Source organism: Centruroides sculpturatus, unplaced genomic scaffold (assembly GCF_000671375.1).
Source record: "Centruroides sculpturatus isolate CEXI.00-Female unplaced genomic scaffold, Cexi_2.0 scaffold211, whole genome shotgun sequence".
NCBI classification, from domain to species: Eukaryota; Metazoa; Arthropoda; class Arachnida; order Scorpiones; family Buthidae; genus Centruroides; species Centruroides sculpturatus.
In genome coordinates, this window is record NW_019384472.1 from 190,464 (window position 1) to 217,315 (window position 26,852).

Consider the following 26,852-nt stretch of genomic DNA (forward strand, 5'->3'; position numbering starts at 1 on the left):
AGGCCAAAAATATTTGCTTCTTATTTATATTGGAAATGCTGGAAACATGAAAAAAGGTCATTTTAATATCAATTTTTTAAAAGTTCCAGCTTTAAAGAATAAGTTTTTAACTATAAATTATCATATCAAAAAATTAACTGCTATTAATTGCTAACTTCAGTTAATTGCTTTAGTATGACTGTTAGATTAAAAATAGAATATGAACAAAATCACTGAGAGGAATAAAAATAAAATACAATCACTGCAAATTTGAATTACAAATAAAAATAAATCTTAATAAGAAAACAGCCATAGATATTAGCAAATAAATGCCTGGTGATATATCATATAAACAAAGTGGTTATTTTTACATACAGTACGTATATGCAATTGGCTATTTATACATATGATATGTATACTCAGTTGACTATTTAACCCTTTTAAAGCCATGACATAAAGATGACAGTTTTAATGTTATTTATAATTTAGGATATCCTAAATTTCGATTATCAATATCCTAATTATGATATCGATTATCAAGAAATGAGAATTAAAAATAATGGCATTGAGGAAAATCTTGATAGCAAAATATCAAAATTTTATAATACATCAGTGGAAACATGTTCTTGTTCATTTTGGAATTCTTTTAGTGCACCAAGTCGTCATATTCTTATGATAAGAAAATATAATAATTTGGAGATATTTTCAAAAACTTGCTTTCATGCAAGATATATTATTTCAATTGAAAATGCACTAAGTATGGATACAGATGGTGTAAATGTAGACATCAATGATCATATTGAAGATGAAACTTTTACTGATGATTTTTGATTGCCCCAACAAAATATTATCAGATAGGGAAAAATTTAATACAGCACTGGCGATAACTAAAAATATTGCAGATATTTTGTCTAATTATGGAACGCAAGCCTTCAATAAATATGTGGAGAAATTAAAAGTAATAGAAAGCAATGCAAGAAATGGAATTTCTCTTTTTGAACATGAGAGTAGTGGGCTTAGTATAATTGAACCAGAAGAATCTGAAGAACAAATTCGATCTAATAACGTGCCCTGTTCAAATCAATCAAATAAAAACTTAAAATTCAAAACTAAAATTAAATCCAAAGGACGTCCAAAGAGAAAGACTAAGCAGACCACTTTTTACAAGAAAAANTGTATAAAAATTTATATATTTTTCTTACTTTATTGGTACACCTACCAATCTACTTTAAACTTCAATATGTAGGCTATATTTCAGTAATTTAATGATGCTTCATAGTTTATTAATTACTTTATTGAACAACATTGTAACTGAACTTTAATAATAAAACTATAATTATTTATAATTGTGTAGTTATTATCAAAATATTAATTGTAATAACAGTGCATACAGTCAGTATCCGGCCGGAATATTGGAACATAGTCAGTATGTATAAACAGCTAATTGAGTATACATACTGTATGTATAAATAGCCATGTCTTATAATAAAAGGATGAATTTTATCAAAACTATATTGTACTATATTGATCTTTTCATTATAAGATCAGTGTGGTATATATAGTAAGTTATAATTTTTTTTTTTTAAATTATAAAATGTGGAACATTAACATGTTGACTGTCAAATATAAAAAAAATTAATTTGAAGACGTAGTCTGTCCAAAATTGGTAACCACCATTTATTCACTTCTTGTGTTCCAGAGTACAAACAATTGACGACCTGACTTTTCTTTGTAGGCTGCTAGGCCATCAAATTTAAAAACATTCCTTTAAAAACACAGAAAAATATCCAATTAAAATTACAAAGTTAAAATTGGAATTGGCAGATCTTACAGACGTCTTCTGGAACACAAGATATGAATATATTTTAATGTAAATTTCCAATAAAAATTATGATTTTATACTCAACTACAATTATGCTATTTAGAGAAGACTAGGCTTCTCTAAGAAATTTTTAGAAAATTTTTGAATTGAAATAATGTGTCTTTTGGTTTGCATTGGAAGTTCATATATAGTTAATCAGGGTCTCCTGCCCAAGCTTTCCATATCAGGTCTCAACTTTCATCTAACTAACTCCATTCTCAAGACTAAGGAAAGACAAATAGATGGACATACAGACAGACAACAGTGGGAATTTATAGGTCTACAACTTTTTCAAAATGCACCCCATTTAGATAGTTGGTATCTAAACCAACACTAAAAAGTAGCCAAGACACCAGAGAATAGATAAAATCATAAAACAATAAAAAAATAATTTAAAGTGTCATAACTCATGAAAACAACATGCTTATTACTGATATTTTGTTGAAAATTTTTTCCATACAAAACTGGCTTCTTTGTGTACTGGACAATACTAGCAAATATAAGGCAAGATTTTTTCTTTGGGTAGTATACCTCTAAATAAAATAAAATTCATCTTAAGTACAAATTATCTTTGCAGCATTTAATATATTATCTCTAATCAAACATCCAATACATTTTTTTCTCTAAATTTCTGACTTTTTATGGTTAAACCAGTTATTTGACATAAAATAATGTATACATTGTGTATAAATATTTCTATTTTCAGAATATGTAATGCAATATTTTTCCAACCATCTAATAGCTTTTCTTAGTGCCAAATGCATCTGATTCATCTATACTAAATATTCCATTATTATAATCTCTGATTATATTTGCTTTTATCTGAACTGATTGGTCTATTCAAAGAATTTTCTATTTCATACACAGATTATAAGATAATTCACTTAAAGTTTTTGTTGGAAAAAAAAGCTTAAGAACTTTACTAGAGAACAGATTCACAAATTGAGAATTACATACATGCTTAACTGAGAAAAGCATTGGGGAACATTTAAGTGAACCCAAAAACATGTAAAATCAATGTGATAAAAAATTGCATAAACTTGAATATTTACTTTCTAATAAGAGACTTAAAATAAAAAATGTTTTATTTCAAATTTTGTATCCAATAAAATATACACAATAAAATACACAAGCAAGGTATATTTTACTTATTTCACTCTAAAAATTTTATTATACTTTTAAAATTAATATTTAAAATATGTATAATATACATACGCCATTCCTTTATTAGCATCAACAACGGAAATACTGCTATCATGACCAACCCATGCAAGTTTATTACCATCAGAGGAAAAACTGACACTATGTACCCATCCAGCTGCAATAAATTAAAAGTAATTAATTAAATACATTGAAAATGATAACTTCAAAATTTAAATTATTTCAGAAATGATTTAAAATAAAGATTTAAAAAACTGCATTACTATAATAGTGTTAACAAAGTGAAATAATGAAAATTTCAATATAATTTTAAACTTGTCATTTAGCTTATGACTTAATTAAAATATCAAAAAATAATGATAAAAATTATAGCAAAATGTCAAAAAGTTGGAAAAACATTTGAAAATAAAATTTTTTATTTTCAAATGCCAATACAAATTTAAAATAATTCCAGTTTCTATAAAGTATTTAAGTTAAAGTTTTAATATAGTTTATAATTAATATTTTTAAAAATGAATTGCGACTATTGATGTTAAAAAAAAAACATTTAAATAATTTTCTTGAATTAAATGAATATATTATGTAAATCTGATTTTAGAATGCTAGTACAGAGATTATTATGAATATCATCTCTTAATTTAACCATAACAGAAAAATATATTAGTTATAATTGATTGTTCCAAAAACTCTTCTTAAGTTTATCTTTAATATATTTTTATATAATACAGCTTGATCCTCATGCCAAATGTTAAATAGCAAGAAAGAAAACTCACTGAGTACAGCATTAATAATGCTGTACTCAGTGATTTTTCCTTCCTGCTAATATATTTTGAATATTGATTTTATATCTTTATACATTATGTTAGACTTTTTGAATGAGTCCCTTCATTTCACTTTAATATAGGTTTCTCTATACTTGTATTTATTTATTTATAAAAATAAAACAAACTACATGTAATTAAAAATGTTATTTTTAAATTTTAAATAAATTTATAATTAAGTATTTAATGTAAAAAATATTTGAAATTTAATTTTGATTACATAATTTAATTAACTTTTTTAATAATCTTGTTATTATTTTAATACTTTTTACAAGACTCATTGAATTTGTATATGCATATAATTATTGTGTTTGTGTTGCAATTCAACATTTAAGTTACAATAAAAATTTAAAAAACAATTCATTCAGATAATTTCATATATTCTCATCCAAACTTCAGAGTAGAAAAATACAGTGGAACCTCAGTTAATGAACGCCTTAGTTAACAACCAAATCAGCTAACAAACTTTTATTTTGCAAAAGTTTTGTCTTGGATAACAGACAAAATTTGGATAGCAAACCTAACAGTTTTTTGTGTCAAATTTCAGTTGCTGTTAGGTATGCACAAGGTAAGCATTGCTTTCCTGAGTGTTTGTGCTAAACTTCTTTTCAGTTTTGTGATTTATATATTTAATCAATATGGCACCCAAGAAAGAGAAAAGTGATAGTGGCAATAGAAAATGTTTTAGTGTAGCATTAAAGAAAAAAATTATTGCAAAACACAAGAATGGCATTCATGTTTCTGACATTGCTAAAGAATATTATTATATAATGTGGCAAAATTGACTATCTCTGCAATTATTAAAAACAAAGAAGCATTTTAGGCTGCCAAAATGGCCGCCTTAAATGTGATATCAAAACAAAGATCTAANAAATCCCTGACTTTCCCTGATTTTCCCTGACTTTCCAGGTGCGTAGGAACCCTGAATATAATGTGGCAAAATTGACTATCTCTGCAATTATTAAAAACAAAGAAGCATTTTAGGCTGCCAAAATGGCCGCCTTAAATGTGATATCAAAACAAAGATCTAAAGTTTTAGATGAAGTTGAAAAACTGCTGCTAATATGGACCAATGAAAAGCAACTTGCTGGACACAGTGTTAGCAAAGCTATAATTTGTGAAAATTATACAATGTTTACACAATGACTTGTTGACCCAGACACTCAATACAAATGCAGACAGGGAGGACTTTAAAGCAAGCCAAGGGTGGTTTGATAGGTTTCGTCGACAAAGTGGCATTCACGGTGTCATAAGGCATGGGGAGGTTTCAAGTTCAGATGAAAAAGCAGCAAAAGCATTTGTGAATAAATTCACAGAGTTTGTAAAATTCAGAGTTTGTCACATTCAGAATCAAGTGTTTAATTGTGATGAGACTGGTCCTTTTTTGGAAAAAATGCCTAGACAAACATACATAACCTAAGAAGAAAAAGCACTACCCAGATACAAGCCCATGAAGAATAGACTCACACCTTTATTTTGCACTAATACAAGTGGTGACCTCAAAATCAAGCCACTTTTAGTCTACAATGCTGAAAAATCTCCATGCCTTTAAGAGCAATAATGTGATAAAGTCCAAACTGTCTGTACATTCAAAGGCAAATAGCAAGGCTTGGGTAACTCAAACCTTATTCATGGCTTGGCTCACGGAAGTGTTTGCTCCAACTGTCAAAAATTATCTTCAGCAAATGGATCTTCCTCTTAGATGTAGTCTCTTAATGGATAATGCCCCAGCACATCCACCAAATTTGGAAGAAGGTGAGCATGACTTCATCAAGGTCAAATTCCTTCCACCCAACACAACTCCGTTACTGCAACCAATGGATCAACAAGTGATTTCCAATTTTAAAAAGCTATACACTAAGGCACTGTTCACCAGGTGTTTCCAGGTTTCCACTTAACCCTTAGAACTTTTTGGATGGTGAATTTTAACATCCTGCATTGTATCAACTTTATTGATAAAGCCTGGAGTGAGGTCTCTCACTGCACTTTGCAATTGACCTGGAGGAAACTTTGGCCAACCAACTTGTGTCCCAGAGCAAAACTTTAGGGAATTTGAAGCAGAGCTCTCCTGATGTAGTGCACAAAATCATGTCCAATAGCAAGAATTTGGGATTAGAGGTAGATGATGCAGATGTGGAGGAGTTGATGAAGGACTATCAAAATGAAATAACTACAGAAGAGCTGGTTGCCTTGCAGGAAGAACAGGTGAGTCTTACAAGAAGAGCATTCATCAGAGGAAGAGAAGGTTAGGGAAGAAATCACCAGTGCTGAGATCAAGGAAATTTGCAGAATATGGAATGATGTGCAGGAATTTATCGAGAAGCACCACCCTAACAAAGTTGTGGCTAATAGGGTCATTAGTTTAATGAATGACAATGCAATCTTGCATTTCAGAAAAATTTTGATTAAAAGAGTAACACAATCAACTTTAGACCACTTTATTCTTCCTTATCAAAAGAGACCTCAACTCAAAGAATCTCCCGATGCAGTGCTACCCAATATTTTTATGCAGGGGGATTTCCCTTCCAAGCATTAAGCTCTGTACAAATGAAGACATGTACAGTGCTATTTTATTAAATAAAGTTTACATATTTGTTGTTGTAATGACAGATACTACATTTTCCTATATTTTCATCAAAGAAAACCCAGTTTACAAATAAAATTACAGAAATACCGGCAGCTAGAATGGATAAATTTTATTTGCATAAATTGTGGAAAAAATTTCTTTGGTTAACAAACAGAGTTGCAAAACAGATTAAGTTCATTAACCAAGGTTCCACTGTAGTCAAGAAAGCAAACAGATGTTTGTAGATATAGTAAGACACTGCATATATGCCCTAGATCCTCTAAGATTATCACTTAAAAACCACAAAAAAAATTCTGAGAAATCTTAAGTGATGTTGGCTTTATCTGCTGGGAAAATATGGTTGGTGTAAGAAAAAAGCTTGTTATGGACTTAGGAACATTGATCTCATGTCTTGTGTACAAAGCAACTGCACTATCAGACACAGAGTCCTTAAATTTAAAGTTCCCAGAAAATCCTATAAAAAGCTTTCAGAATTCCCCAGACTTCAAATACATATTATACAATAAAAAATAATTTATGACAAATTAATTACATAATAAATATTGTGATTAACTGTTTCATAAAAGAAAAAAATTTAATAAAATTAAGCTTAGCGAGTTTGTATATTAAGGCTAAATATATAATTTCTAAAAATTCAGTGATTTTATCAATTACTATCTTAATACACAAACAACTAAAATTGCTTAAAATTTTGAAAACTTAAGTATATCAATGTCTAAAATTAGAAACATTTTATTTTGATTTCATTTGATAAATAAAATAAAATAAATCATAGATTTTTTACAACTAAGATTAAATGAATATTGATTTTACTTCAACAAGCTGTTTGATTTTTATTTATTATTATTAAAATGTGTTATCTAAATATTTTCAATCTTATCAAAGCTTTGTCATCACTTCTAATAAATATTAATTAAAGAATAAAATAAAAAGAGAATCTAAAAACATAATTGTATGTTTTTACATTAATTTTAGCTTTAATTTTATATAAATCATTACCCCCACCATTGGAGAATTCTGCCATTAAGTTTCCTAGTGGCATCTTGGTTCCCCATGGTGTTGCCTCTGGCTTGCTATCTACTTCTTTAATATAGGCAGAAAATATCCTATAAAATTAAATAATTAGTTTTATTATACTATTTAAATTTGTCATTAAGATTTACAAAACACATAATATAAATAACTTATAAAGTCAAAAAACGCAACAAGAAATTTTAAATGCTTTAGATACAGTGCATTTTTGCTAATCTGAACTAAGCTGCTAACTCCAAACTATTTTTTTTTTTAATCTATTTGTATCAAGTTAAATTTTAAACAAAATTGAACTGTGTTTAATTACAATAAATTAATACAAATCAAATAAGTGTGTATTAAATAGAATAATAGAAATTTCTTGAAAAATATTAAATTTGTTTTGTTTAGTTTTTATTTAATTTTTTTCTTTTGAATAAAATAATGAGAAAACTAACACTACTTTTTAACCATTAAGGAATTAATATCAATTCAGAAACAACTTTTATTGTGTATGGCTTTTCAAACACTGGAAAACTTGTCACCAAGAGAAACTTCTAAAATTTGAAAAATATATTTCAAATTTGCTTAATTAATTAATTAAAGTTTCTTATTACAATGAAAATTTGTAATTACAAGCTGCATAAATAAGCTATGTGGGTCATCACTAACATAAATCAAGTATTCTGTATAAATCTAGAAATGAAAGTCAGTAAATGAATGACAAATTAAACCAAAGTACAGTGAGTGATCGGTTAACAAACAGTTCAGACTGCAAACAAATCGGACAACGAACACTTTTGTGAAAGATTTTTATGTTGTCTGAACATGATCAGATAACGAACACCCACAGAACAAACACAAGAAGCAACATTGCATTTAAGACTTTTAAGACTATTTTACTGGCATCTACAAATGGTTTATGAAATGAGATTTTCACAGTTGTATACATAACCTTTTTTGCACTAGTTGATTTCTGTTCTCTGAATTTTTGTAAGTGCTTTTCTAAACTTTTTATTTAAAAAATCTTGTATTATGGGACCTAAAAAGAGCAGAGTGTCAAGAACTGCATTCACTATAAAACTAAGCAAGAGATAATAGTCAAGGTAGAGTGGGCAGAAGATATCTGATGTTGCTAGGCAGTATTGCTTCAACAGCTCTACAGAAGGCACAATCTTAGCTAAGAAGATATAATCAAAAAGACAAAAGCAGATAAAGGAGTAGAGAAAATCACATCTGAAAAACAAAGATGTGCCATCCATGTAAAAATGGAGAGATTGATTTTGGTTTAATATTACATATAAATAAACATAGTAAGAAATTATATAATTTCTTACTATTTATTTTTTGGGGTATCCAGAACAAATTAAATCAAATTCCAATAAAAATCTATGGTAATTAGTTAACAAACAATTCGGGTGGCAAACATAATCTTTGAACAGATTATGTTTGTTAACCAATCACCCACTATAGATTTAAAAAGTATGAAATATTTCAATTTATATGTATTTATGTAACCTATCATCTTTATAAATCTATGTTCATCAACAATTTCATTTGTAAAGTCTTCCACTGAATTTTCTACCTAGATTCAATTAAATCCAATTTTCGTACTTTTATTCATAACCAAACAATCGCCTTAAATAACTGGGGTATATCTCTGCTAATTTAATAATTAATACTAAATAATTTGCTACTAGAGATAGACATTACTGGCAAGTGCATCGCACAGCAAGTGGAGGTTGCAGGCTCAAGCCCACCCTGGGTCAGTTCTTTTCTTCTAGATGGTTCTACATTATTTAATAAATTATTAAAAATTATAATTATTAATTAAGATAAGAGATGGCTCCTAACGTCTACCTCTAGTAGCAAATTACTCAGTATTAATCATTAAATTAGTGGAGTTATAGCCCAATTATTTTAGGCAATTGTTTGGTTATGTTTCTATATGCATAGCAAGCTTTGCAATGTTTTATATACTTACTTTTATTCATTATTCTATTTCCATATTTACAAATTAATAAATCTCTGAAACAACATATGTGATGCATAAATAAAACAAGAGCAAATAATACATTTTAGTTACTGTAATATGACTTTTGAAATAGTGAAATAATAATAAATAGCAGAATATAAAATTTTACCATAAAACATTTATTTACACTTGTTATTAACTCTTTAAATACAAAGTTGGCCTAAATCAGCTTAATCCACTCAAGATGAAATTGGAAGGAAAAGTTGTTTTACTGGTTTTGTTTTGTCTACTCTTCCCACTAGGTTGTGTTCATTTTCATTTACGGGTGACATTCAATATTAGTTGGTCATGTTTATAAAATCTTTGTTTTGTATATTTATTTTTAATATAGATTAATTATTATTTTGTTAAATGAAATGTTATTTACACTGTTTTTTGACTTTTTTATTATTTATCATTATTTTTTTTTATATTATAGATATTAAACTGATTTATTATTATTATTATTAACCTTTATAATGTAAACTACTTTTTATATCCTTAATTATGTTTTATTTTGTGTTAACATACAAAATATTAAAATATATGTGATTTTTAAATGATTTATGAAATGTTTTATTGAAACAATATTGTTTTTTATGACAGGAATTTTTAATTTTTAAAAATATCATCATCTTATAGAAATTTATTATTAAGTAATCAAAAAAGTAAATTTTTAATAATAAAAATTATTTTTTAACTGTGTTGTAATTACCTGTATAAACTTTAGCTATTTTTAAGTTTGTTTGTATTTTAAAAAAATTATATTTATAGATATAATAAACTTTTATGTAATTGTATGTAAAACACAACATAAATATTTATTCTAAAAGATCAATACAAAAAACAATAGTATATAATTTAAATTGTTGTAGTCATATTTTCCTCATGATATGTTCCCAAAACAGCTTGCACACAAGCAAACATTACAAAATGAGCATTCAAACATACTTTCTACATATCTGTTTGGTGCTGTTTTTCTATTATGATATCGGCACTACATGCAAGTTTTTTTTCTTCCAACTATTTTTGTCTTTTATGCAGACTTGCATCTGTCACATTAATTGGAAAGTGAAATATCACTTGTTCTACCTTGTTTTTTCTACTAGTAAAATTTTTTGAAAATTTGTCTATAAGATTCAATCTAAATTAATAGGCGTTAAAAACTGTTTATTCGGTGGATTATTAGTTAACTTATTTAAAATGTAACTGTTTTATATGGCAGTATTGAGATAAAACCAAAATAAGTAAACCTGCCATTTGACAGATTTTCTTGATATTGAACATTTTTGATTTTGATCTGCTAAGTCCACACCACCCATATTTTTATTATAATTCAAAATTATTATTGGACATTGTACCATGTTCACTGTTGCTCCTCTTAATCTTTTGGTGTTCACTACCATCATTTTTTGTTAGTTGATGCTATGTTAATTTGTTTTTTGTCAGGCAAAGTCAAACATAGTAAATTTCTTTTTTCAACACACAGTTGAACAATGATATAGTTTTTGCTTGTTTTCAAAGTTTTTAGATTAGACAGTAAATACTTTTTTTTAGTATTGTGCCACACACATAATTTTTTTTTTAGCAAATCAAGTAACAGTGATATGCTGGTAAAAAAAAATTGGCCAAAATAAAAGTGATGGTATTGCTTATGCAAAACTTTTGTCAAATTCATGTCATCATCATATGCGAGATCCTTTTCACTTCTAGGGATTTTATCATTTTTTTCCCCCCATAATATACATCGAAATTGTACACGTAACCATTATTTGAATCGCATAGCATCCACATTTTTAGACCAGCTTTAGCTGTTTTAGAAGGGTATATTGAACAATTTCAACACAACCTTTATATTTTAATAATGCCTCATCAATTGATAAATCACAGAAACAAGTCAGATATACTTGGCAGTTTTTTAACATCAACATGAATGGTTCTACTTTCTGCAGTAAATAATAATTAGGATCATTCTGACCTAAATACCTCCTCTCTATTCAATAAATGTAAATACTTTATTATCCGATAGAAATGACCATGTGTAATTATTCTTTTTTGTCATACTCTTTCCAAGTCCAGGATGACTTGACCAATACATATACATAGCAGATAATTTATTTATCCCCATTAGAAATATAATGGAAATGAATGACCATATTTCAGCTATACTTGCTATAGATATCCACAATTTATCAGAGTATCCTGTAGTTTGGGAAATGTATTCTGCAAATTTTTTAGTATTTTCCTTTATAATTTCTAAGATTTCATCAATGATGAATAACTTGAAATACAACAAACATGGTGATCCTGGAGAAAATCACGATTTGGACTAGAATTAGCTTGAAATTTATGTCTAACAAACTTGGAATTATCTACCTTTGTTGTCCAAGACAGTTTGGTGACATAGACCAATGATTAATATGATTTCAATTGCAAATTTGGATCATCTCCATCAGATGTACTTGATTCCATTATATCTTCATCCCCATTCTTAAATAATAAATCACTGTCAATATCATTAACATCACCAATTTCCTCATCACTAGCACTCTCATATATAATTTTCTCAATAACTTCATCATTTTCATATATTCGACAATTCATGTTGGAATTAATATGAAATATATAATCTCATAACAATAAAACATAAAAGCACAGAGAATCACCACATAACAGAATATCCAGCCCACTAAGAAACAAAGACTTACAGCTAAACATAATATCTGATAATCTCTAAAGGCAATAAAATCAAAAACAAATTTCTGACAGAGTAAATAAACTGATATAGTTTGCTATTTTTAAAAGACAAATTACTAAGAAATAATTTATTTCAAATATAAAGCAAAGAATAAGCATTTCTCATTATATACAAAAGCTACTATAATTAAAATGATGATAATTTAAAAAAACTTGACAAAAATAGCAACAAAGTATCCCAAATCATCACTAATGACATACTCTTCCAAAATGTATTTGAACTGTTCCACAACTAGGGAGAAACTGAACCATATGTCACCACTAAAGTATATACTGAGGGTAAAAACTAATCAGTCTACAAATACATAGTAAATATAAAAATTTTAGTGCTTAAAGAGTTAAGACAAAGAAAAATTTCTTTATATTACAAATTAAAAAATACTTTATCATATAGTAAATTTTTATTATTGTTATTGAAGTGATAAACATTATAATCATAATCAGATATTATGAATCTTATATATATATTATTAATAATAATATTTACCTTGTTTTGAAATCTGTTGATCCACTAGCAAGAAGAACATTATTTGGATGCCAGTCAATACTACAAAATATAAGAGGTTTGTCAGGAAAAAATTTCAAATGTAATTCTAATTATAAATCATAACTTAAAAAACTGAACAAAGAACTTAAAAGACAAAATACACAATATAAAATTTAATAAATTTATTATGCCATATAAAATTAAATTTGATTTAAAAAAGTAAAATTTAATCTTAAATTTTCATTTTTTTCTTATGAATTTATTGTATTTATATTGAGTTCTTTTTGCAACATTAAAATTAAAGCCATATTAAAAGTTGGTTATTTTAGGCCAACTCAAATTAACAGCATTATTTTGGCAGAGTTTCCAAAGCCAGATTTCATTGTTTGAAATAATCACTAAGAATATGATTCTTGGATAATGTGGCACTTTAATGTGGATTGCTTATATATAATAATGCATTAAAATTATCACAAAGTGCCAAAGGAAGACAAATCTGGAGAGGAGTAGATATCTAGGTTTTATGATAGTCTACATTTTCCACAGGGTCTTAAGAATAACTCTGAAAAATTTGGTAAAGATCAGTCAAACAGTTTAGAAGTGTGTAGAGAACAGATAGACAAAAATGAGTAATTAAATATTATCTGTATAATTACACAATAATTATAAGTAATTTATATGAGAGTAAACAAAAAAAATAAATAAAAGTAAATTGTTTTTATTAAGTCAAAAATAAGTCTTTTTAGGTCAAAAGTGTGAAAAGTTTTTAATTATTTTTCAATATAGTTACTTTGTTCTTTAAATTTTTCTTACATTGATTCACAGGCTTCCTAATACCATCTAAAAAAAAATGTATTTTTGGTTTGTATCACAAGCCACTTCTTTGTATTAGATTGGATATTTTTAGAATTTAGCAATCTACTAACAATAATGGAAAAAGTAGTTCATCTGTTTCCTTGAATGGTGTATTGACTTTATTAATAACGTTTATTATTGTTGAATTTCTTGAATGATCAATAACTGCACTTATTTTATCACTCACAAACTTTCCCAATGATTTGTAAATTTCTCACACAGCAAGTTGCTCATTAGCAGTGTAACTAGGAAATGTCAAAGACCAAATATATAAACATGTTTAAACTTGTCTAATACAGTGGTACCTCAGGTTACGAACGCCCCAGCATACGAAATTTTCAGGATACGACATGAAATTCGAACATATTTTTGCTCCACGATACAAACAAAAACTCACCATACGACGTTACATTAGTTCGCATTTTTCATTTGTTTTTCTTACTACAGTTATTTTTTTTAATGTATTACTTGGCTTTAATTTGAGTATGTTTTTCGCGTTGGAACGAATTATTTGGTTTTACATGTAATCGTATGGGAAAAGATGATCCACCTTACGACATTTTCATGATACAATCTCAGTTTCGGAACGGATTAATTTCGTATCCTGAGGTACCACTGTAATCCAGTAGACACAATGCCTTGAGATCATTTTCTGACAATATATTAGTTTTACAAATGAATTTCCTTTATTTTTTTTATTTATCTGTATGTGTTTTTAGCAAATGGTTGGAGTATTCTGATTACAGAAGCAACAAAGTACTTAACTTATGGAAACTGCAGACTCAAATTATGTTCAGAAAAAAAATAAGAATATTTACACAAAACATCTCTGTCCACCTTAATAGACAAAGCCATCTGATTATTAATTTCTATATGTGTAAAAAATTTAATAGATATTTTATTATTTGAAATTATAACTGATGTTATCATTTGTAATGTATATTTGTAATAAAAATTGTAAAATAAAAAATTACTTTATGTCTTACTGTTTTTATTATCCTTTTATCCAATATCAAGAATATTCATAAATTAATGATTCAGCAAAAGTATCATTACTATTAAAAACTCTTTCAATATTATAATTTAAGTATAAATTCGTTTAAGAAGCAATATAATTTTGATGAAGTTTATTCTAAACTTAAATATTTTCATGTGTTAAAAAACTTCTAGAATATTTTGTAATGCTTTCCACCCTGTGGGCACTAAGAGAGCCTCTTTTAGCAAGCCCATTATCGGTTCGGACAGACCCACAATGGGACAGCCAGGTGGTGACGGAGGCCTGACACATGTGGACGGACCAACCCCATAAAATTCCTGGGAATTTTTTGACCCATCTGGATTCAATCTCGAGTCTCCCAGAGCAGTAGGCTGCCATCTTGACCACTCAGCCAACTGGCCATCATTATATTCTACAAGTTAGTTACTGACTGCATATGATATCTTTAGATATCAAAATTATTATTGTATCAACAATATTATATGAATATTATAAGAAATATCATCACAATCAAATCTCCACACATTATATAACTCAATCCTTAAGCTTATTTGTAATAAGAAAAATAAAAATTTTGAAATTAAAAAATTAACTAACTTTTAATTATTCATTAACTGAAATTGATAGAAGATTCATTTTCATAAACATATCACAAATCTATTTAATCTCAAAATAACCAAATCTGATATTGTGACATTTCAGGGCATGCAGAAGACATTTCCATAAATAATTTGCACCAAAACTCATCATTATGAACTTTTGGCACAAGCAACAAATGTTTTATTTGTTAGACACACACTATACAGAGACTCCAGTGATTGAAGGGATACAGTATGTTCAATTCACATTGAACAGTATGTTCAATGTGGGCCCATTCTGAAGGTGTAAAGCCTGAAGTTGATGAACAGTGTGATCAACAACTGACATAACTGATCCTTTTTTATGCTTCTCATATGCTGTCAAGCATATGAGAACATAAAAAAGGATCAGTTATGGTAATTTGAATGACAGTGTGGTACCATCTTTCAAGACTACCAAATTTGCAGTGTGTCCTTGATAAACTACATTTCTTATGTGCCATACAAATGCTTTTTCATTGTTTACAGTATCAAAAGTACCTTAGTAGTGAATTTTGATACTAAATTTTTTATAGAAATGTCTTCCACTTAACCAGGAATGTCACCTTCCAAATTTGATTGTATTTGGCTTGCTAAATCTCTCTCTAGATAGTACTGGATAGGGATATTTTAATTGTGATCGCTCAGTAAAAAACATCTGATAACTATTTTATTAAAAACACAAATACCAATTTAACATATTATTAAAGAACACATTTCTCTCAAAGAAAATTAACTAAATAGAAATATTTTCCTCCTGCATATTGTTTGTTTGATACTTTTTTCACAAATATTAACAACTTTTTTAAAATTTATAAAATTTAAATTGATTTTAATGTAAGAGTACATTTTCTTCTTCAAATATTGATTAAATTTTATCATACCTGGTTACTGTTGATCGAATTGGCTTTTTAATATGCTTGCTGAGCCACCAATCATTTTCTTCTTCAAAATAACATATAGAAATAAGACGAGCACCACTACCAACTGCAAATTTGTTTTCTATATTAAATATACAAAAAATTAAACATTAATGACCATGAGAAATAATAACAATATATCTGATACTTTAAAAAAACTTATTTAAAAATGTTATCAAAATATCAGACAATAGCCACTTGAAAAAACTGTTTATTTCAACTTTTAGTATCTGAAAATTTTGTTAAAGCTTAATCATAAATGTTAACAATACTCATTACTAAGGACAATCAAAAGCATTATAAGCATTAAAAGCATTTTTGGTTAATAACCAGTGAAAGATCTCATGAAACATATTTGCTGATATAGAAATACCTTTAGAACACATTTCAGTAGTTGGAACAAGCATAAAAAAATTTGGGTAATATAAAAGCATTAAAAAGCAATAAAACATTTAAGGCATTCAACAGCATATTTATAAGTCAAATGGCATTCTTAAGCACTTCTATACTGAACCCAGTGTGAAACTCAAACAAATGTGGTGCAATAAACAACAGGAAAAATCATTTATAAAAAATGAATAATTATACTATATATTTTACATACATTCAACATTTTACAAGATAAAAAAGAGAATTTAATAATTGGTTGATGACAAACTGTAAGCAGGTGGAGTCACTGACAGATTTAGTTTTTGTGATTCATAGTACTTATGACTGGTTAGATTGAAAAATCAGATAAAAATAATGTTGAACATAAGTATTTCTGCAAAAATGCAGTTGCATGAATTTCCAAATGAAGGCCTTACTAGAGTCAGGATGTTTATACTGCAGTTATTGTCTTCAAATGATATCTCATGAGAAAAAATCTACTGTTTGACAACATGTCTCTTTGGCAAAGCGTATGAAAAAAAGACAGCATGACTAAAAATACTTTTCTAAATAAAAAAAAAAAATAAGCAGTTAAAATTATTACTAATTCTACTGCTTTACTATACTTTTCAATTAAGGTTTGATTTAAAAAAAGTACCATTTTCCAAGTATTTAGACAATTTGTTTATTCTTGCTTGAAGAAAAGCATTATAAATCATAATTTGGATGTTACAAAAGCATTTTTTTAATATACTAAAAGCATTTTGTGAACATCCTTACTCATTACTTTAAATAAAAATATTTAATTTTATTAATTTTATATTTGATTAATTTTTAACAGTGTATTACATGACAATGTAATATACTATGTTAATGACTGTTTCTATCAATACAAATAAGTTTTTGATGAGATTGGTGAGGAACGAGAAAAAGCACAATCCCATATACAGTCGACCCCCCTATAATTACGGTCCCTATAATTACGATTCCTATAAAACTACGAAAAAATATACGTATTTTGGAAATGTTGAGTCGGATTAGTGTAGAATCGATTAATTTTATGGAAGAAAACCTTTCAATCAGCCGTAGTCCGTAAACTTGACACGTGTCGGGCTGTGATTGGAACGACTTGTAAGAAATCGGATTCCTAATAAATTGGAACGTATCTATATCTTATAGGGGGGTCGACTGTAAACTGATTAAAAAAGTCCAATTTTGAAAATAATTTTTTAAAAATTATTTCAAATATGAATCAATTATCTTGTAAAATTACAACATTAAATGGTTAATGATAAGAAAAGTGTAATATTTTGCTTATGTGAGATTCTAGAGTTAATTGTACAATTAAGTATAACGTGGGAAAAAGACATTTTTCTCTACCTGGTATTTCCATCTCCCTCAGGCCAGATAAACAAGAGATGATCAGATATCCTAGCAAAATCAACAATTTCTTCCTTTGTTTTGGGAAAGTTTCTCAAATAAATCTCAACACCTAATTGTTGATGCATGAGAACCTCAACATTTAGACATGTCCACAGTAATAAGAGTCGCATAACTGAGCGAGAACATCAACAATCTGCCCAAGTTGTCAATTTCTTATGGCTCTAGCTGGCCCAATGATGATACATCAAGAAAATATTATCATAGCAACGTAAGTCACCCGATTAATTTTCCACAGTCAGTACAGATAAAAAGGGTGCACACCTGATCTTAGGGGTAATCGTCAACAAAGAAGCCATCTCCTCACCTCATCTACCCACCAATCATAATCCTACAGCCCTGCATAGTCGTAGCCATCTCAATCTACCAGAATCACTAAGAGAGATATAGTGTTTAACTGATCTATGTAAGCTCACTCTCTTGGTCGACTTAGATATAAGCTAGAGTTAATACAGTAGAACCTCGATTATCCGGACTAATTGGGGATGAAGGTAGTCCAGATAAGGAAAAATCCGGATAATCGAAACAAATACTTTTATTTGTCTTTTAATGATAATACAACACGTTTTCTTTTCGATGACATATCGGCAATATTAAAAGTAAATACTGTATTTAAATCGCGATCAAATTTTCAAGAAACAAACGTTCGTATTGAATTTGGACTACTACTGACCAACGCTAACAGATTACCTGTTGTTTAAAAGGCCCTCTGGTGGCGCAAGAAGATGGATTTTATAAAATAAAAAGCAGTTTAAACTGCATTTTTATGAATAAAAATTGACAAACTATTTATCGTTTTATGACGAGTAAAATTTTTTCGTCGCGTTCACGGCTTTTAAGTAATGCATAAACCTTCGAGGTGCGAGGCCCTTCGGACCGCAAGACATAGGCGGTGGCCCGCATCGTCCATGCCTTACACCGCCCTTAGTCATAGAAATGATGTAATTTGAATATAAATTATTTATAAATACGTATGTCAAGTTATATTTTTATTACTACATAAAATATATTTAAGAGTTTATGACCACTGTGCTGGGTGAGACGTTGTTGAAACAAAAAAGTTATGCATTCCATCACGTACATAAACAGTGTCGTAATTCGCCAAGTGCAAATCAGCAAATTCGTAAAATTTTTATTTTAAAAATCCGGATAATCGAAAATCCGGATAATGGAGGTTCTACTGTATATAGCCAATATAAGTTAGTCCAATAAATATAGTACCAGATGAAATGATGCTTATGCCTATATGTAATCTAGTGTATTTATTTATTGTATGCTTTAATTTAGTTCATTAAATTGTTATTATTTGTTAAGGTGGACTTACTCAAAGCCAAACCACCCTATTGACTTACCCACAGCGCTCCCCACTTGACACTATTCAGCTCTCCTATTTTCCTCTAACCCTTTTTGGCCATCCAGTGACAATTGAGCAGGCTCAACTAGTCTGACATTACCCTTTGGTGATGAGACAAACCCCCTGCAGGGCAGCTTCTCACACTAACTTCAAATCAGAATAACTTAAATGACACTTTTGAGTTTGTTTCTTCAAACAATAACAGTTTAAGTATATTTTAGAGAATAGCTTTTTTAAATCTTTGACCATTTATAACTAATTTATACAACAGTTGTCAAAAATTGAATACACTAAATTATAAATCTGTATATAAATTTAAACAACTGTTTTAATAAAACTGTAGAATGAATCATTGTTTATGAACAAACATGCCATTCATTATTATTGTGTAACTTTTAATTAATTATTACCAACCTAAAACTACAAATCAATAAATACCAATTAAGTATATTTTAAAATCAATATAGAAGACAAAAATTATGACAACAGTCACTGACTAAAAATCAATATCATTGTCTATTATTCAAAATAAATATCAACCAATTTAAACTAAACCTTGCACCAATATGTAACATAGATCACTAATATATTATTTCATCTAATATTCCTGATTCTTGATACTTATTCTGTATGACAGCTTTAAAAATGAAATTTTCTACATAAAAATATTGTAACATGAAAACTATCTTGACAAATCAACAAGGAAAATAGGTTCCTACTATTAATAAATTGTATTGTTTTTACATAAAATTTTTTGTTAAATTTACTACATTACCAACATTTTCATTGAAACAAAGTAGGATTTTTCTTTGATTATTTACACAATACTGTATTAATAATTAATAAATATTATAAATATATGTTAATTTTTTGTTTTTAAGACAAAATCTTACCTTTTGGAGACCATCTAACACATGTGGCAGCACGATTAATGCGTAGAAGTACTAACATTGGCTTCCATTTGCCACTCACCTGAGTCCAAACATAAGCATTTCGATCCTTAAAGGAAAAAAACCACACACTATACTATTTTGTAAAAATTATAATTTTATAACAGTTCCTTATTTTTCAAAAAGAATTATATCAAACTAAAATTCATATAATTCATTAACTTAGGATAATGCTGTGTATGCTTTGAATATTGCCAAAATCACTAATTATTTTTATAATAAAAAAAAAATGAAAAAATATAAACAATAATTTTAGTGATATTTATTAATTAATTATATTTGACATTAAGTTTCTAAAACTGCATAGTTATTGATAATTTCCACATCTGTTTATGAAAAATGACAAGCTGGAGTTTAGAAGACCAAATGGAATATTTCAGATATTAAACATTTTTATAATTAAAATTTCTAACATCAAAAATTTTGTAAATTTTCTAATTAGTTTTCATGTCAGCAATAAATCATATATGAAAACAATAATAAAAAGAAAAACAGCCAATCTAATTTGTTAATGTAATGTAAATACTATTTAAGCAAGACTATGCTTAAGATCATGTACTCTGTATAACAATAAATTTCTAATTAAGAATGATTTTCATTTATGCAAATCAGCATCAAGAAATATGCACATGATATATTTAGAATGATTTTAATAATATACTCATAGAAAAAATACTACTTAGTAATGGAACAATTGGAATTGGTATCAGAATCAAGAAAAATTTATCATAATTTCCAATACTTAAAATGATTTTTTTTAAAATATTTAATAACACAATTTTTTGTTTCAGGTAATAATTAAAATTGTTTAAATTATAATAATTAACAAGTAACTAGTGTTTCCAGGTTTGGCATTTTTTAAGGTTTTTTTGGCACATGGAAAAAATTTTGCAATTATATTTGGCATAAACTAAACTCTCCATTAATATACTGTCAGCAATAACAATAATTAGAATACAGTTCTGCCCAAACTGCTGTCAAAATTTTATTATTGAAATGCATTTTACTATGCTTGGCTTATTTGTTTCTCTGTATATTTTGATGTTGCATCTACATTGAAAATTCAATCCACTGGTTGAATACACTGATGTAATTGCTGTTGAGTTCCAAATAAAGTTAAATTTTTACAATAAACCTGTTTGGTATACTGTTAAGTCTCTGATGTCTAATGGTATAAGGAGTCAATTCTAACCAGTTATATTTTGTTTGGGGATTACTTTTAGTTTGTTTTCTTATTTATTTTGAAACATTTTATTTCATTACAGATAGATTACCACACCTCACCTGGATAAAATTCTAAATTCTAAACTCACTTTACTATGATGATTGCTGGTGGCAATCTACTACATCATCAAAACCAGAAATGATATTTCAGGAGGGACTTCCACAGGAAGTTAAAAGAATGATCTCTCACCCCAAATTGTCACCAAAGAAGAACGAAAAATATAAAAGATTAAATGTAAGGGTGATAACATGACTTAAAGAAAGATTACTAGAATTAAACGAATGTTAGCCATTTGAGTATGTAAATAGGATCGAGTGGAAATAATCACATAATGTCACCACAATGGCACTATAAGGAAGAGGTTAAGCTCGAGATCAAATGAGGCAATCTAGATCTAGAGAGGTTAAAGCATGTTTTCATGTTCCCTTGATGACAAAGAAGTTTCTTGGTGGCAGTTAGGTGAATTTAATTTGAATTTGTGAATTTGTAATAGACTTCAATTTCATATTTTTGTTTATCAGTTTTGTGGAGATAAAAAATTAAATTATAACTATTTTAGAATTAAGTCCCCAAGTGTCAGGAAAGTTGTATATATTTGTTTTTTGAATTTAATAAAGTATCTTTTTATTATGTATTTCAAATTTTTGCTAACTTTATTTCCTTCTTGGGCATATTTGGGTCTAGAATAATAAACAAATTTTTTTAATCATCATGTATAGTAATTATTTTGGGTTCTTTTTGACTTGTTAACAATTTCATTTTTATTTATTGCTCGCATAAAGTCCAGGCATGGCACTTTCGAACAATCATTTATGTAATGCACTCTTAGGAAACTATCTGGCTATCAATAAGAATTTATAAGGCATTACAATGAATAATTCAACTTATAGTATTTCAGAGTAAAAAATGGCAACAGAATAAATTTTGCATTATTTGGCACATTTATGCAAGCTGTTAGATATTTTTGAATGAAAACGACCTGGCAACCTGTAACTAACTACTTGGCTAGTACTATTGTGCTGCTAGCTTAAACTATATTGTCATTGAAAATACATAAAGACGATTCTCATTTCTTTCAACATTACAGGAGAGTGATTTAAAGGTCTTTCTTATTTTCTTCATAAATAAGAAACTATTGTGTATAAAGCATTGCTTTTTTTTTTCAAGTTTTCATTTACAGTACTTGGTAAATACTATAAACACATAAGTTTATCACTGGCTTCATTACCATTATTATTTTGAGATACGCCTTTATGTCTCACTAATGATAAAAAGCTCTCTGCTGATTTAATGAGTTACCTCTTTTAGAATTAAGACATAACTACAATTTAATATTAAAATTTGGCTCTAAGTAACTAAATCAACTGATTGCTATTAAAATAAAATGTTTTGTATGCAAGAGAGATTATTGTACTGAAGAGTTTTTAATGTCATCTAATAAAATAATGCCAAAAAGAATGAAATTTTTGTCTTGAGAATGAAAAATCTCAATACATTATGAAAACATGAAGTCCCATGCTATAAGACGTGAATATCTTTTCATAATCATTAAATTTTGTTACAATATTTTTAACCAGCAGACTTTCCATGGGTATACATAGAATCAGTTTTCTAATTACATTTTCAATAAAAAAAGAAAAAAAAAATATTACAAAACTGGTCCTCACTTCTATTCCTTAAATTCTATACCATCTTAAAACTATCAATCAAAGTTTGAAGAAAAAAGAATTATGTTTATATTCTTTTTTCTTAAGATTCATTATTAATTTATTTTCACATAAACACTGATGCCTTTTTAATCTTAAATTTTCACTTAATCTATCTTAAAATTACATTTTTTTTTGTTTAATTATATACAATACACATAATTCATACATATGAAAGGAATATATTGAATAATTTTAAAACAAAAATTTAGAAATGTATTATGTTAATAAGTCAATGTTATAAAAATTAAAACAGCATATCTGATGATAATATTACAATTTTGAAAATAATACAATTATATCCATTGTATTATGTAAAAAAATAATGTATAATCTAAAAAAAAAATTCTAAATGTAATCATCTACCATCTAAATAAAAATTCTATACCATCTACATAAGATGGTTCATTGTAGAAAAAACAATCATGTTAATCATATATTCAAAGAAAAAAAAACTGCTTTGCATTAATCAAGAAGAAATGAAAAATGCTAAAGATCTTTAGATATTTAAATTTCAAATAACTCTGTACAGTAAAATGTACGAGTTTCTAATCATGTTTCAAAAATTACTTCTCATTGTGTATTATATATTTTTTTATCATTATATTATTATTATTTTTTTTTTTTGATTTGATAAAATGTATTTATATATTTTATCTACATATATTTTGAGTAGTTATAATTATTACTTACTGCAGAACAAGTGACAATTCTATTAGTGTTTGGTGCCCAATCAATACTTGTTACCCGTAAATCATGTTGTGTTAGGACATCAATACATGACCATTTATCACTCTCCTGTTGATAGATATGAACTTCATTGCTATTTGGAGACAGAGCAAGTTCTGTAAAATATAAAAATAATATGAAAAAATATTTTTATAATGTGTTCAAAGAAACTATTTAATTAGCAACTTACGAGTTCTATTCTGATTCCAAGCATGACACGTTATCGGATCTACACCAAAACTATGTATCTCCATTTTTATTTTATAGCCAAAAATATCTTTATGCAACTGGAATTTCTATTCTGAAATAAATTATTATTATTATTATTATTATTAAATGAGATTAGAATTTACCTTCATATTATTTTAACAGATAACAGTATAAGAAATGCATAACATTTACAAAATAAATATTTTATATAAATAGTCTGCTTAAAAATAAAAATCATTTATTTATCTATACCATTTTAAAATATTATATAGATAATCCTAAAATTTTTATTTCTAAATTTTACTTGAATGTTCACCTATGAATTAAAGAATACATGCAAAGATGCCATCCTCAAAATACTATTTTTCAGAATATATAGATATCACGCAACAGCATTTTCAAACATTAAAAAATAAGTCAAATACAAAATACAATTTGTTCAAAGTTTAGACCATCTTTATCTTATCTAAATAGTAGTGATAAGCAAAGAACCAAATTTCATTATTTGCATCTCTATTTTTTTCTTTATCATTAGTACAACAGTATATAATAATAATAATAAATTTAATAAATTTCGTTATTATTCAGAGAGCAAAACATTGTAAATGGCTATTTACCATCAACACTGGATTCACAGAATATATAAATTTTTATTCAAAAATCATCTTTGAACTAAGATTATTGTATAAAAGTAATCAAAAATTATATATGCTAAATAATAATTTTTTTATTATTTATCAGGTTGTAACAAGACTAATTTAATGATTAGGAAAAAATGTTAAACTATTTAATTAACTATTAATACTTCTGGAAGAGAAGATTGGATGGGGTCCAGGTAGCATAACTGACAACACATCTGCACAGTGAATAGGAATTATGCGTTCAACTTCCAGTCAGAGCCAATATTTTCTTAAGATTATTCTAATTTAAATTGAAAAATTAAATATATTTCTAATTATAATTAAATGGTGTTCTAACCATCTAACTATAGCCAAATTACTTTATTTCTAGTTGTTAAGATTAGCCTTGTTACAGCCTGATAAATAATCTGGCAGTTTATTTTCATATCTAACAGAATCAGACTGATGATGTTATATATAACGAAAAACAAATATAGTTAATATTTAAATATATACATAAAGTTTAAAATTTTCGTTTTAAATTGATTTTTTATTTCTTAGATACCAATTAAGAAATTAGCAACAAATTTAGCAATATTATTACAGTAATCCTTCTATTTATACAAGTAATTAGTGCATTGAAAACTGCATAAATGAAACTGTTTAAAACAGGGATTCATTCCATATTCTCAAATATAGTACTTTACTCTTATAAAATAGAAAAATTTTAACTAGTCTTTTTTTTTTTTTTTTAATATGCGCCTCTATAAAAAGTTACCGATAACAAAATACACATTTTTTTAATGTAACTATCATTTATTTCCATAAAGTTGATTATTTAAAATTAAAAAATTTTTCAACTGTGTTAAAGTAAATTAACATAAATGAAGGGATTACTGTAGTTCAATGATTTAGGCATGGAATAAATCAAATTTTATCAATTACAACTAAACTAAATAGAATTAAACTACATTTTGATTTGAGATAATCTTTATAAAATTTATACACTTCAAGACATTTTTAAAGAGTTTAATTAGCAAGAGCTGATGATGATAAAGTAACTCTTGAAAAAAAAAAAATGATATTTGAAAGAAGAATATTTTAAAATAGTGGTTTACAGAATACAACACTATGTTCAAAAGGCAAATGATTACCTTAATTAATCAGGTTATTAATATGCTATAATTAATAATTAGAAACTAAGTAATTTAATACTAGAGGTAGATTAAGGTGCCATCTCTTATTTAAATTAATAATTTAGAGCCATCTGGAAGAAAAGAACTAGCCCAGAGCAGGATTTGAACTTGTAACCTCTGCTTAGAACTAGCATAAAGTGAGGCTAGTTCTTTTCTTTCAGATAGTTCTAAATTATTTAATAAATTATTAAATTATTATAATTATTAATTTAGATAAGAGAGTGCCTAACATCTACCTCTAATACCAAATTACTTAGTTTCTAATTATTAATTATAGCATATTAATAGCCTGATTAATTATAGTAATTATTTAGCTTAGTATCAATACATCAGGTTTTGGAAAGTTGATATTTACTATGTTCACATATAGAGAAAATGCTAAACAAAAGTTCTTCACAATTCTTAGAATCCTTCTAATTGGATTTGAACTTTAATATTTAATAATTATAAAAAAAATAAAAAGTGCAAATAATGGAATTCCTAATTGTAATATTTTGTGTTTTATTAAAATGTTGCAAATAATTATCAGAACTGGAAAAAAAAAAGTTAATAATAAAAATTCATAATTCAAGAAATAAATATTGAGTAAAATGAAATAATTTATATTAAAAATAAAAATGAAAGTTTAGTGAAATAAAAAAATTTATACTAATTAAGTAAGTCTGAAAAATTTTAATATGTATAGTATGTTGCAATATCCATATCATTTACATCTAAAAAGTAAAAAGATAGGATGTTTCCTTTTAAATGGCATTGATAATTCATTATTAGATGAATTAGAGGCTTGGAAGAAGGGGAAAAACTTAGTACAGTAGAACCTCGATTATCCGGACTAATTGGGGATGAAGGTAGTCCGGATAAGGAAAAATCCGGATAATCGAAACAAATACTTTAATTTGTCTTTTAATGATAATACACGTTTTCTTTTCGATGACATATCGGTAATATTAAAAATAAATACTGTATTTAAATCGTGATCATCAAAT

The 26,852-nt window shown here is 27.1% G+C and overlaps 1 protein-coding gene across 3 annotated transcripts in view; it reads right to left on the reverse strand.

Annotated features, from left to right (window-relative positions):
• LOC111621215 (actin-related protein 2/3 complex subunit 1A-like) overlaps positions 1-26,852 on the reverse strand; it is a 65,681-nt gene that overhangs the window by 20,674 nt on the left and 18,155 nt on the right. For 2 of the 3 annotated variants that reach the window (XM_023363294.1, XM_023363296.1), the window contains exons 2-8: positions 24,031-24,141; positions 23,805-23,956; positions 20,124-20,229; positions 16,032-16,149; positions 12,679-12,738; positions 7,409-7,515; positions 3,056-3,158 (exon numbers count right to left, since the gene is read on the reverse strand). In XM_023363294.1, the coding sequence (XP_023219062.1) occupies positions 3,056-3,158; positions 7,409-7,515; positions 12,679-12,738; positions 16,032-16,149; positions 20,124-20,229; positions 23,805-23,956; positions 24,031-24,094 (710 nt within the window). In that variant the 5' untranslated portion in view covers positions 24,095-24,141. The remainder of the gene's footprint in view (positions 1-3,055; positions 3,159-7,408; positions 7,516-12,678; positions 12,739-16,031; positions 16,150-20,123; positions 20,230-23,804; positions 23,957-24,030; positions 24,142-26,852) is intronic. The other variant, XM_023363295.1, reaches the window with a different exon arrangement.